This window comes from Cynoglossus semilaevis, chromosome 10 (assembly GCF_000523025.1).
Source record: "Cynoglossus semilaevis isolate Cse_v1.0 chromosome 10, Cse_v1.0, whole genome shotgun sequence".
Lineage (NCBI taxonomy): Eukaryota > Metazoa > Chordata > Actinopteri > Pleuronectiformes > Cynoglossidae > Cynoglossus > Cynoglossus semilaevis.
The window spans coordinates 12,720,549-12,734,786 of record NC_024316.1 but is presented as its reverse complement, the minus strand read 5'-3'; the positions used below and the strand labels follow the sequence as shown (position 1 = coordinate 12,734,786).

The window sequence follows — 14,238 nt, the reverse complement described above, 5'->3', positions numbered from 1 at the left end:
ACACAGAGAACAGAAAAACGGTTATAAAAACAACAACAGATGCCGCCTGTGCTGAAGAGTGTTTAGGAATGACAGAGGTGACTCACCGTAGAGGCTCTTCCTGGCGATGTTGTCATGTAGGAGGGCTGAAGCCACCCACACGATGCCCAGCACCAGTAAGGCCAGCAGCAACAGCAGCACCACTGCTTCGTAGACCCGTGCCATCACACCCTACACAGACAGGTACTGCCTTATCAACAAGTTCAAACGCACACGTTGTCATATATAGTCTGTTCTATAGCTGTACCTTTCTGGATCCTGCAAACCCCTCTGACTCTGTGAAGAAGTAGGCGAAAGGCATGAGGAAGACCAGGGACAAATTTGAGAAAAGGAAAACTAAGTTCCACAAGCCTGAAATGAGAGAAACAGAGATTTTCCAAATGTAACTCTGACATACTTTTGGTTCAATTTGGAGAGAAGCAAAACAGCAGTACCATCACTGACCACAGAGAGTTGTTTAGCAGCACCATCATTAATGTGTAACTAAATGCTTTAGACAGAAACACATGGATGTGAAAAAAAAAACTTCTTAAATTGTGATATAAAATATATATATATATACGAAATGGCAAACTTAAAATATATAGTTTTGATTCCACCTTAAAAACACAGATTCACACGCAGTTCGACAGCTGCCTAGAGCAGAAGTATTTTCTTTGAAATAAAACATGACACAGTGAAGGTCACAGCTTATCCATCCATAATAATTCTCCGTCCCTGTTAGGACACAGGCCTCTGTGCAGTATTGATCTTGACGCCTGTTCACAGCGATACTCATTACATCTGAGGCTGTGTTTACAGACATAATGACATTCTCTGTAATCGACTGCTCCTCTGGATTGGGTGACGTGTGTGAGAACATTGGTTATTACCATGAATGAGCGATCCATTGAGCCACTGCATGTAGTAGCTGTGGGGGAAAGTGAGCAGCACCTCATTGGATAAAATGGAGATGGGCAGCAGGAGGACGGCACACACTGCAACAGACAGGGTGAAGGTACACAACCACAGCCTGGAGAGAGAAAAACAAGAATCTGTGTTCAGTCCAACATTGAATGTGCAAGTGTGGGTTACAGCGTCCAGGGATAAAGTACAGTGACAGCATATGGTGACAAAGGGCAGGAGGACGTAAGGTGCTCCAAGACTGAACGACAACAACAACTCCAGAGACTCCAAAGATAGAGAGTAATAAATGTACAGCCAAAGACCACAGGCCACAACATGTCACGCTGACTCAGCCATCAGGGCAGTCATTCATACTGTATGTGCACCGTGTGAGTAGAAACAGACCGCTGTGGGACAGTTAATCATTAGAGGAGTCACTTACGCAATTTTATTGACGGTGGCGTCTTCATTATCATCTGTGAGAGGACAGAAGAACATATTTGATCAAAGAAAGAAATAAGTAAATATGACAGGATTAACTTCACAAATGACAGAGACTTGATAATCCGTTCCCAGGCATAAAATAAACAGTACATGCTTTTTTTTTAATGGAGTTTTCCATAAAAAAAAAACTGTTCCCAGGCATAAAATAAACAGTACGTGCTTTTTTTTTTTTTATGGAAAACTTACATTGTGAAACATTTGTAACCCTTGTATTGATGTTTATTTTGGTCCCAAATAAAAACATTTTTAACTCACAAACTTTGTCATTACACCTTTTTTCCAACAGCATGAATTGGCTCTTAATTCAGAAATAGAAGAACATTTTTCATTCAAATAAGTTGAACTGAAGTTAGACTAAAACATGAAATGTTGCATGAAATTGATTGACAATTACTATGTAATTTAAATAACGATCAAAACATGGTGGAGTTATTCATGACCCTACAGGACCAACGGTGTTATCATTCAGTAAAACATGAGGCTTAAACGTAGAATTTAAAAATGTCTAACTGTTAATTAGAACATTTACAACATTTCTCTTTTCCAACAGAAACAAAACGTTTCCCAACTGTTAAAAAATGTGCACTAATCAAAAACATTCACTTTGGCCAGATGGAGATTTTTTCCCCTCAAAGTGTGGTTTGGGCTGTTACTGCGACACAATGACAATGGTACAATTTTGCTGGTGAATTTCTCACATTCTTACAGTTTTTCACATTATACTTCTACCTCAATGTTTCACTGTGGAGACTTTGTCCTTTGTCTCCGTGCTTAGCCTTTTCAACAGTCAAACAGTTCTGTTTTCTGTGAATTGTCAGTCTGTGTTATGAGTCGTTTCTCTACAGGGGTCGTTATTAGCAGAAATCAGAAGTTTGGCTTGAATGCGTCTCTTCAACCACGGTGGAGTTTGACCTGAACAGTCCAGTAATGAAAGTTTCCGTCCGTGGCAGATTCAAGTCAGTCACTGCGGCCCATGCAGCTGTTCTGGTGTTCTACAGACACGTCAAGATCTCAAATCCTTTGTTACCTATCTCTGCTGGTTTTGTTCTCCACACTCTGACTCTGTTGACACTGGGGAACATCATGATACCTTTGTTTGCCCTGGTTCTGTGTGGAGAGAACCAGTTCCTTTTTCTAAGGTCTAAACAGAGTTGTTTTCGTGTTAGCGATGATGTTTTCCTCATGTGCCAGCTTGAATAATTTACTAAATAAAAAACAAACAAACAACTGAGCCGAACTGAAAAGTAAATCACAATTTTAGATTCAATTCAAAATATATTACTTACAAAGGCACGTCTCATATCTTTAGTATTATAGGCCAAAAGTGTGTTTCCTCGGCAAAGCCTCAAAAAACTTCCTTCCTTACACATTATTTAGTTACTTCATATCAGCTGGAGTAAAGCTTTTCACACTCCTACACATGTTGTTCATTAAATGTCAGTCAGAATGACTCTCTAACTCTTACACTTGAGTGTGACTTTTTGCAGTAAGTATGAGTAAGAATCATCCATATCACAAAATATCAGTTATTACTGAAATGTAAAGCCTGGTGGACTGTACAGTACACTCTGTTCCTCTGTACAGTGCAGAGGTACAGATCAGGAAAAAAAACTCCATCTGGCCACAGAGACTGGGGTTAAGAACATTCTGTACAAATAAGACTGCGGTTCAGATGATTGTGAGCAAAGAAGAAACAGAAAAAAACAACAACAAATATTAGCCATACATCTGAGATTTTCACTTTGATGATTATGATCATTAAAAGCATCTTCAAGGAGTTCCTGCCCTAATCCAGTAAAACCCGCAACAGTACTTTGAGATACTATAAAGTTTATTCCACAGAACCTAATCAGCTGTTTAATCGTGAGGCAAAATCAGTGCAGCAAAAACCAGTTTTTAACACCTTGGTCTTGTCAGTTTAGGGTGCTGCTCAATCATCATTTAGCTGGAAGGCCCAACTGCTGTTTCACAGTAAAACTAAATGAAAGCACAGCATGTTTGTAAGAAGAGAAAAAGGGTGGGGGATTTGGAGAAGGCCGCAGCCTCAGTCCCAGCTTGGCCCAAGTGGAGCACAGACTTGGACCCTCAGACTTCCTACATCTGTTTCCAATAGAGGCGTGATATTGGATTTATGATGTAACTCTGAGCCTCTGGAACGTTAAACTCTTCATAATAAAGTGAGACACAGGTTTAAGTGCCGAGCCAAACTTTTGGAAACATCCATGAGTCAAGGTTTTCACTATTGCTGTGTTCAATCAAACTGTATTTGTGATGTTTTCCTGAAAGAGAAGGAGCATAAATAACACCAGTGTTTATCTTCAACGTTCTCCACCACTCCTCCGTGTCCCTGATCCACTGGGATCCACTGCTTGGGGAGGTTGTTACAGGTTACATAACAAACCTCCGCCTCAGGAATACTCCTGTCAAAGTCTAGGTACTTTGGTTGTCTATATACAACACTGGACGTGTGTAAACAAGTGATATTTGCTGTGCATGTGGACAAACGTGGGAAATAGCTTCACATGAACGTCTGGAAAGTAGTTCTCACGAACTTCATTGGTGGAAAAAATGTGTTGATGTTCAGCTAAATACTATGTTAGGATAAAATAAAATATAAATTGATGCGTGCCTCTCTGCTGTATATTTCACTTCTTGATAATCATGTTGTGCAGTGTGTGGAGCACGATTATTTATTTCTTGATTTTTCTCTGGAGGATGCACAGCTGTTGTCAATAGGAAATGGAGCTGGACTGCAGGCAGGCCAGTATGCACACATACTCTTTCATCACAAATACATTGATACCTGCAGAATGAGGCATGGCCTGGAGAAAAATAGATGGAATTCTCGCAGTAACCTAACTCCTTGACAGATGCATCCCTGGTACCTTCACATACATACCATGACTACTGACGACCCCATTCCATCAGATAGTCCACAAACTTTAGCTGTGATGAGATAGAGTTAATAAACTACTTCTGTTATGTGCATTTAAACTATTGCTTTGTGTCTTCCTGGATGGCAGTGATTTTTGTCTTTTGCATACGTTAGAAGTACAAGTCTCTCACTGCAGTGACTTGAGTCTCCTCAACAACACCTGCGACATCTTGACAAATGTGATCTTTACGCACTACAGGTAATAAGCATTCCACAGCCTTCGCATGTACTAATTATGTCTGTCAACAGCATCAGGGAAGAGTTTCCCCTTTTGGCAATTTTCCTCCAGGTCTCTAAGCAAATACTGTTTTCACGACTCACTGAGATCTTACCTGTGACAAACTCGGCAGCCTTCTTGAAGTGTGTCAGTATGAGGTAGGACAGGATGTAGAGGAATGTGAACAGGAGCACGCAGATCTGGGAGAAAGAAAAAATATATATATTGGAAATTCCTCACTGGTGTTTGGTTTGTGGCACAGATGGAAAGCAAAGCTGGGTTCATGTTGGGCAAAGCATTTACTTGAACACACACTTAGTAGACTCAAAAGAAGGACCAAGCATTGACCTTTACCTATATTTAAATCTAAGCTCGTGTCAAATGAACATCCCTATTCAGCATCCTGAGAAAAGCCACGAACACACAGTGAGAACATCAACCATACAGAAAGACCATTATTTACCACCAAGGATCAATATTTTGATACAAAATTCTTCTTGCAGTAAACTCTGTTAAGGTCGTGTTAAGAAAAGAAAGTCCCAATAAAAGAGCTTGTACCTAAACTTGAACCCGTGTTCCATTGCACCCTTTGTTTACAGACAAGTCCAAAAAACAAACTGCTCTTCTCTGGGATTGGTTCACATAACCACATCTTGAGCATCAGTGTTGTTTTGCTGACGAAGCTGAAATCGAGCTCTAGCAGCCCGTGAAAATGTTTTATGTCAAATTGTTCGATGATGATACGCTGCTACGTTTACACTGACAGATCAAAACAGTTTGGCTGAGAGAGTGTGCAGTGTGAAGCTGTAGCGGACAGGAAGAGCAGATGCTGACAAAACCTTGAGCAGTGATCAAAACAGTTTGGCTGAGAGAGAGAGTGTGCAGTGTGAAGCTGTAGCAGTTTGTTCCTAAGGTAACAAAGACAACAAACAAAGAGAAGCTCAAAGGAGAACGACAGATATGTGACAACTTGCTCAGAGGTGTAAAACCTGTTCCTTTAACCAGTGTATTAAATACATAGAACGCTCTGGCAGGAAATATTGTTGAGCCTCTGAGAACTCTGAGGCTGACTGCATTTAAAAAAAAAAAAGAAGTCTGTTTTGTCATGTGTGTTTCCACACCAAAGTCATAGAATGGATTGGTAGTTTAATTTTACGTTGCAGTGACATTAAATACATGAAGGCAAGTTGAAGTGTTGATAAACACACATTCAAACCAATTTAACTAATGGGAGGCTGCAACTGGAGAAAGCTGCAAACCAAAGGAAGGAAAAGGAAGGAAAGTGAACTTTTTGTCATTGTGACGCAGCACAGCGCTGCACACACATGAAATGTGACCTCTGCATTTTACCCATCACCAAAGTGGGCAGAGTGTGGTGACCGTGTCATGCTCAGTGCACCTAAGTGGTAACTTGGCAGCAGGTGGACTTCCAGACCCAGGTCTGCTTCCTTAACCACCAAGCCACCACTGCCCCACTTACTTTCCACAAGTGTCAATTCAGGTTAGTGGTAATCCATACAACCACAAAAATCTAAAAAAAAGATTGGGTCACAACATGTCTCTACAGATAATTACTGAGGTAATAAATCTTTCACTGTGTTTATTTACTTGATTCATGATCATAACACTGTACCGTATACAGTTGGGTGTGTCTGGTATTCATCCTATCAATGTCACCTGTCAGTATCACCCAAGTCACTGATGCCAGTGAAATCGTGTTCTTTGGTCTGGAGAGTTCAAGTTTAACTTGGTTTTTAGGAAGAAATCAGATGAAAAAGGGCCACACAGACTGTTGTCAACAAAAAGTTGCACAAGCCAGCATTTGTGAATCTGGAGATGTACTGGTAGTAGTACAAATACGCTGTATGTTACCTTCAACACAATTTTCCCACAGGTCAAACTCTAAACAATTTTCAAAAGTGTAGTTTTGCACATTTATATGTTATTGTGTAAATTAATTATTGTGTGTGATAAACAGGCCCACAGTCTAAATTAATGTCCTGTTTTTAAAGAGGAAAACAGGATGAATTCACTCACAACAACTGTTGATAATCAGAACTGATAAGGATTTTATCTGTAATTCTGCATCCAAACTGGACTAATGTAGCATTTGTTTACAAATCGACAGTGTTTCTTATGCAAGAGATGAAATTCGAGCTGTTCCAAGAGTGGACGGTGCAGAACAACCAATCATCGCAGTCTGCCACACACGTGCACTTTGGCGAGGAGCTCGCTTTGACTAATCCAACATGAGAAGGGGCAGAAAACAAAGGCTGGTTAGAGTTTGTAGAATAGACGGCTGGCAGAGTCAAGAGCTGGCAGCGAACACAAAGCCAACTGGGAAGAGAGTTAAAAGAAACACAGCTCCAGTGGGAAGCACCAGTGATATGTTGTTCCTCCTAACGTTTTAGAACTCCTGGAGTCGCCCAAACATCGCTGTGAATAACAAACATGAGCAGTATTCCCATCAGTTTGACCTCAAAACTAAGATACCACCCGGAGGAGTTTAAGAACAGCACATTCCTTGCAAAAAGTCCAAATACAAGGTCATCTCCTAACCAGCTCTACACACACAGGTTCATCCCAGCAGTCTTTGTTTTCTAAGACACAGAATAAGGCTTGGCACGTTTCCACACGAAGTCAAAGAAAGACTTCAGCTACAGTTTGTTGTTTTGAACATTCTAGAGCATTGACTCACCTAAGATTTGACAGTCTATTGATATACAATTTCGGAAGCAACATCGAAGTCTTTCTATTATTACATTCTGAGCTACAGTGTCCTGTGATCATTTGATTTATTTGCATGCGTAGTTGCTAGGTGTTACATTTCCATAGAAAAAAAGATATAATCTTGACCTTTTTTTATTCTAGTAAACATTCATCCTTCCTGGTTCAGTCAGCGGACTGTAGGTGTGTACTGGTCGCTCTTACATGTAACCCGCAAACAGCTTTGTGAAAAAAATAGACTTATTGGAGATGATTCTTTGCACTGCATAAGCTTAAGTTAACAATGGTCTGAACACTGTCGGATTATAAATATAAAAGAAAGTAATGCTACATGTCAATGGTGTGTTTTTGCTTCATCGCTGCCATGATTAGTGTTAACAATGCCAATAGAAAATCTGTTACTGCTTTTAGTTTTGTTTGCATGTAGACAACAATTAGCCAGCAACTGGACAAAAATGTATGAGTAAACTCTGTACTGTAGTAATGACACGCTGTGTCCTACATCAGGAATTAAACACATGGACATATTTATCTATCTATCTATCTATATACAGTATATATATATAAATATATATATATTATTAGTCTCATAACCCATCATTTGTGGTGACACGACTGTTTTGAAATTTATTTATTTTCTTTTTTTTTTTAAATAGTGAACAGTGCACGTCATGATACATTATTGTGTGTTATTCATATATTTGCAGTTGCTGAGCAAATATCAGCGTTCGTTCTGTCTTTAATCTCTTCCCAAAACATTATGAAGTGTTTATCTTTGATTACTCAGAAACAGAGGTGCACATGAAACACACCAACTGGAATTTAAACTGATGATGTTGTTAAAAAACAAAAAAGCCACCAAATGCAAACAGCAAGAGATGTGGGGCAGCGGATCAGGCTGAAGCATGACTGTGATGAGGGGGTGGTAAGAAGAATCTCGAGGGCTGCCAGGAGCTTAAAGAGGGGTGGTCAACTAATAGCATTAGGACTTAAGGAAAAAGAGACTAAGTCAAAACATGGGCGCTACAATGAATGTGGGCATCAGGGCATTAGAAGATGAATCTCTGAGTTTGTGCTTTCATCAGAGCTTAACACAGATATAGTCTGGATAATGGACTGATGCAACCTTCTCCATGTTTTACCAAGATTGGGAATTTGGGTGTTTGCTTAAATTTTTTTAAATGATTATATTTAACTCCAGACTGCAAAAAGGGGTTACTACAGAGTCCATATTAAGTCCAGATTTTGTTTATTTTATTTTTCAGTAGAGGCTAGGTTGCAGGCAACAAGCTGTAACAGAGGTGTAGAAATTCATAACATTAAACAAGTATCGTGAATGGGATGTTAACCAAGGAATAGTTACTCATTACTAAGTATAGTACTAGTGTGACATATATAATAATACATTACACAATTAGTTACTGAGTAAAGCAATAATCTCACAGTGTTCTATTACTGACCAACAATGGTTAAACCAAGTCCTAGTCAATAGAGATATCTGCAATCAGTGCACAAACTGAATCTGGACTTTTTATGGAATCTGATTGCACTTTCTGAGGTGAAAGTTCAGCCTCCATGTGTCATTCAGGTCTGAAGTTCAGCAGAAGCTGCCGTCTAACACAAAACAGAGGCAGGGCAGGAATGAGCAAAGGTAAAGTGCGTCGTTGACATAATTTTAGGAGCATTAACAGTTAAGATCGGGTGTTGGTGTCCTGAGAAATGACGGTCTGACATAAGGAGTGGGTGACTTAAAAACACAACTGAGGAGATGCTAATGCCGAGTGAGTAGTTCCTGTGTGACCGGCTGCATTCGTGCAGACAGGGCAGCGGGTACAACAAACTTCGTTCAACAATGACGAAGAAAACATGGAAAAAAAATAAGATAAACTCTATTATATAGATATTTCTGGTGACAATTGACACGTTGTCGCCTCAACGACTTGTCTCGGAGTGTTGTACAGTTGTTAACCAAACAAATTAAAAAAGGGGAAAATGATTAGCATGTCGTACTGTTCGGTTTAAATCCCCTGCTGTGGGTGTGCATTGTTAAAGGAGACCCTCGTATGCATATCAACCGACGCTTCGTTCATCAGTACTAGCCGGGGCGGAACTTACTATGGTCTCCCGGACTCGGTTGTGAAAAAGTTGCTCTCTGACCGACACGTCGTTCGCTTCCATCCTCCGAAACCATTCCAGTGGCCTCACAGGCTTGAAATCGCCAACAGAACACGGCTTATAGATTTAAAAGACGAGGCATCTTCTCCGGAAGTGCCCCCGTGTTTGACGTACGTTCTGAAGCCGCGGTGCTGAGCTGCTGCTAAGAGTTCCCTGTACACCGGTTAAAAGCAACCAGAGGGAGGGGCCAATGTAGGGGGCGTGGATAGAGAAAAAAAAGGGGAGTTGGGGGAAGATACGTGTAGGGTGTCTGTCAATCATAATGAGCCCAAAACAAAACAATAAATGTGATGTCAATTTTTTAAAATCCTTTTTATTAAAGCCTTTAAACTATTTTTTAATTAATTAAGTTGCAATTTTGATGCAATAAATACGTTGATTTTAAATCTCTTTGCATGTTGCTTGTCAAATGTGTTGCTATCCTAGGGACATTGCATAGAAATATTTAAAAAAAACCCACCATGAAAATATATATTTATTGATTTATGTTGTCTCACTCCATTCCAGGTAGCAGCCTATGTCAAGAATGAACACGTGGTCATAATAAAAAAAAAATATGGTGAAAAGTGTAATGACAGCCTATGCCCTGTGGGCATTAGGTGGACCTGTGGGCCTTCACCATCTGTATTTAGGAAGAGACAGCCATGCTCTGCTGTGGATAATAACACTGGGAGGCTTTGGACTTGGCTGGATCAGAGAGGTCTTACGTATCCCTGCCTATGTGGATGAGGCTAACCAGGAAGCAGACAATCGGCGGAAACAACCAACTGACAAATTCCTTCCTCCCATAAGCCCTTTCAGATTTGTCGGTCAGGTGTGTGTTGGGATCTACTTTGGAACCGTGGCTCTGATCGGACTCAACACGTTCAACTTCTTCTACCTGATCGTCCTGCCTTTATGTATAGGAGCAGGGGTGCATCTGGTGGCCTCTGTTGGCCAACAGACCTCTGACCTTAACAAAACTTTGATCGCTTGTATCCTGACTTCGACAGTGTTCTACGGAAGCACCTTCTCTCCACTTCCTATTAGCCTGGCTGCCAGTGTCACAGCCTCTCAACACAGAAAATATAAACCCCATCGAAGGACGCAGGAAAGACGAAAACTAGGTATAAAAAGAAACTCACAAGTCTGGTATATCTCCCAGTTTCTGTTTGTGTAGTGATTATTAATAATGAATAGCCTCTGACTAGGGTTTACAGATTAGATTAGTTTAGTCTTACTTAAGAAATGTTGAAATTGGAGATTAGAATCCCTGTTAAAAACAAAAAGTGAATCCAAGTCTCCAGGGAATCCACTACTCTGATTGATCATTGTTTGAGTTTGTATCAATAAGTCATGGACTCGTGTCTTACAACACTGACATTCTTTCCTCTGTCCACTCTAGGTCCAAGGCTTCTTTGGCTCGGACTAGCTTTGCTGGCGTTCTCTGCTCCACTGGGTTACTGTATTTTCCACAACACCACAGTCACTCTCTACTACCTGTCTGACTGTGTGAAAGCTCTGCTGGATATTTTCTGGTTCTTGCCCTGGCTCAGAAATGTTCTGGAGTATTTTATTTTGATGCCCTACCACATCCTGTGTGCTATCACTGGGGGTGGGTACTATGAAGAAGCCTGGAAGAAAGTGTTGGAAATTATTCTCAAGGAATACACCGAGAAAGAAAAGGTGGCTCTCAGGGTGAGTTTTGATGACATTTTTAAAAAGCAAAAACAGGACATATCTAAAGTATCTAGAGAAAATAATTACTAAGATAACCAGTTAGAAAAAAAAAACACTTTACAATGAACCTTTACTAATTACTTAAAATAATACAGAACTAACCAGGACAAATCTAACAGGGGCAAAATCTTGTTTTCTGTTATCAATAATATCTCAAATAAAATTGCACAAACATTGCATTTAATGCCGTGCATCTATTTCTGTTGCAGATATTGTTCCTGGACACAGAGGCCTCTTTTGCAGAGATAACTCAAAGATACAGGGAACTTGCTAAGAAATGGCATCCAGACCACAGTCCCAGTCAGGAGGCTGAGGCAATGTTTATAAAGATTCAACAGGCCTATGAAGTCCTTCAGCAGAGACACAGACCTCGTCCGTTCAAATAACAACATTCAATTCCGTTCAAAGATATAACCCGTGGCCATACAAAAGAAATGTGACGATTCTTGACTAAGTGTCTCACACAGGCATTCAGCTGTCACTGTGAAAACCTATCGAGATCCTAACGACTGACAGAGTGACGGAGTGAAATTGCTGCCACCCTGTGGCCTAGCTTGTGCCATTACACTATTGAACTATTACTCGCTGCAAGAAAAACAATTTGGTTTTGCATGAACCGCATGTTCGGTGACCACAAGACACGCGAAATTTGTATTTTACAAAAAAAAAATCTAGATTTTTTTCTCCATCTTCCACCATCTGACCATATGACCCGAAATTAGGATTTTACTGAAAAATTCCCCAAAAAATAATTTTCTCAAAAAATTCTCAAAATGCTCTAATTTGATGAGAAACACGAAGGCGAGATAGAATCTTGTAAAAGATGAGAAGTACTGCTGTGAGAGTGCCCCAAAACTGACCTTGAATTGTATTATGTTTGCCTCTTTTGGGTGGGCTGTATACGTTTAGCTGCTGATGGGATCTGTAGCTTAATGTATTCAGCAATTTTAAGTTTGATATTAGTAATATGAGTAATTAAGAGGGCTTTTCTTACATCTGTATAATAACTCTTGATCCCACCCTAGACGATTACCATGCCACAGCCAAATAGTTGCAATACTGGTTTATACAGGTTATTTTCCATTTGTCCACCAGGGGGTGCTTCAACACAGGCCCTCTTATTACAGCAGTTTTATTTTCTTAAATAATGTCCTTAGTTCGACTATGTTTTTTGCATAATGTTTAAAGAAAATTAGGAAGTAAATGATACTTGAAGATGACGTAAGTGATTTTACTGTTAGTTGAACATGATGAATGTTCCCGCTGCACTGAACACTACTCAACTCTACATGTTTGGCATCAGGGTGACACATGTAATGACATACAGTATATAAACCAGTTAAACCATTAACCCTGTAAAGTAATTTATTAAAAAGAGCAAATCTTTCAAAGGTTAATTTCATGAAATAATTTTTTTAGATGTTCAATTGCTCTAAGCCAATTTTGGGCTATTTTTGCTTTTTCTCTATTAAACGTGAACATTTATATTTTCACAGATATTAAACTTTTTGTTTGACTGACTTATCTGGTTGTGTTCTTTAGGCTTTTTTAAAATAGTGATTGGTTGATTTAAAGTTCTTTAGCCTATGCCACGAAACATTTGTTTTTGCTGTGGAGAACTAACTTGTCAGGTGTTGCATGTCATTTCTATACAAATGTCTTTCTTTATAAAATATATAAACATTTTTTATTCTACACAACACAAAAGACACAGCTGAAATACCAGGTAGGAAAAAAGAGGAATTTAATGTATATTATCTATATACACTTTAGAACTAATTCTGAAAAGATTCACACCTTGATGTTGAAGACCTGAAGTCCTGAAGTAATACATGTGAACAGGATGTCTGATGGTCATATACCCATGGCAACAAACCCAACATGGACTGGATGAGTGTTTTTGACAGTTTTGGTTGAACTCAGTCTCCTCCCAGTAATTCTCCCAACTTTACATTTCCTGCTACGCTCCGTCTGCTGAACATTTTCATATGTCTACAGTAGCAGCAACATTTCCGAGGAACATGAGCGAAAAACCTGAAAGAAGTGGAGGTCGAGTTTGTTCACCTCAGTGCAGAGGAGCCAGTGTTTGACACAGCATGCAAAAATGGAACCTAACATGACAGATTTCGGTGCAGGTATTGGACATAACTAATATTCACTAAAGTCCATGTGGACGTAACAGTACAGAGCCTGATGTTGACAAAACGGGGACACAATAGTTCAACAGCCATGTCAGCAGCCACATAAAATGGAGAAAACGTGCAGGGTTTTTTTTTTGTTTTTTTGTTTTACAGTTCTTAAAGATATAAAATTCTGAATGGCTCTGTTCACCTATAGATATTTGTTTCCTATGTGCGAATGCTCAGTGGTTGGCGTCTGAATGAACAGAATCTGCAGAATTCAAGGTTAAGGTTCACACCATAATATTCCAGTGTCAGTGAGAGAGATGTCACCCTCGGGAGTGTGGAGACAGGTCTGCATTACTGAGCCCTGATAACAACTCAAGCATTTCCAATAATAAAATAAAGAAGAAGAAAAAAAACCAACAGAATATGCAGGGAAATGACCTGGGATCAGTAGTACCACCAAACGGCCAAGAGGGGTCTATGAAAAGAATCAATTCCAGCAAAGACACAGTCAAAATTCCTGGCACAGTAGAAAACCATGCAAACATTTCTCTCTTTTTCACACACACACACACTCACACACACATTTCCTGACTGTACCAAAAAAAAAACAAAAAACAAAAAAACAACCAAGAAACAATCATCACACTGGTGCTTGTAGTATAAAAGAAACGATCGCGGGTTTATGTACAGGTCAAATGTACCCATCAGTAGTGTCTAATGTCAAAGTCAACAGAAAAACACCTCATTAAATTTTTTACACAACATAAAGTACATATAAAACAGAATAAAAAGTCTCTTGTTGCTGTTTTTTTGCTCAGTGAACTGAATGTCATTTCAGTGGGATTTTTATGGCTCCATCCAAATACGAGCTGAGTGATTGAACGAACGCTCGGAGACGTGCAGCTGAA

At 39.6% G+C, this 14,238-nt stretch overlaps 2 protein-coding genes across 3 annotated transcripts in view; one reads left to right on the top strand and one right to left on the bottom strand.

Moving 5' to 3' along the window:
- The window catches only part of lmbr1l (limb development membrane protein 1-like), a 16,159-nt gene extending 6,505 nt beyond the window's left edge, over positions 1–9,654 (bottom strand). The window contains exons 1-6 of the mRNA XM_017036314.2: positions 9,423–9,654; positions 4,696–4,780; positions 1,367–1,400; positions 912–1,051; positions 287–390; positions 87–210 (exon numbers count right to left, since the gene is read on the bottom strand). Of these exons, the coding sequence (XP_016891803.1) occupies positions 87–210; positions 287–390; positions 912–1,051; positions 1,367–1,400; positions 4,696–4,780; positions 9,423–9,485 (550 nt within the window). The 5' untranslated portion in view covers positions 9,486–9,654. The remainder of the gene's footprint in view (positions 1–86; positions 211–286; positions 391–911; positions 1,052–1,366; positions 1,401–4,695; positions 4,781–9,422) is intronic.
- Positions 5,494–14,107, top strand: dnajc22 (DnaJ (Hsp40) homolog, subfamily C, member 22). Of its 2 annotated transcripts, none has more exons than XM_025059412.1 (4): positions 5,494–8,958; positions 9,990–10,588; positions 10,867–11,159; positions 11,411–14,107. In XM_025059412.1, exons 2-4 carry the CDS (start codon positions 10,039–10,041, stop codon positions 11,585–11,587), a joined length of 1,020 nt encoding a protein of 339 aa, XP_024915180.1. In that variant the 5' UTR covers positions 5,494–8,958; positions 9,990–10,038; the 3' UTR covers positions 11,588–14,107. The 2 variants fall into 2 exon arrangements, with proteins under 2 accessions (XP_024915180.1, XP_008317068.1); XM_008318846.3 differs by having other exon boundaries at positions 5,494–9,088.
- The last annotated feature ends 131 nt before the right edge of the window (positions 14,108–14,238 follow it).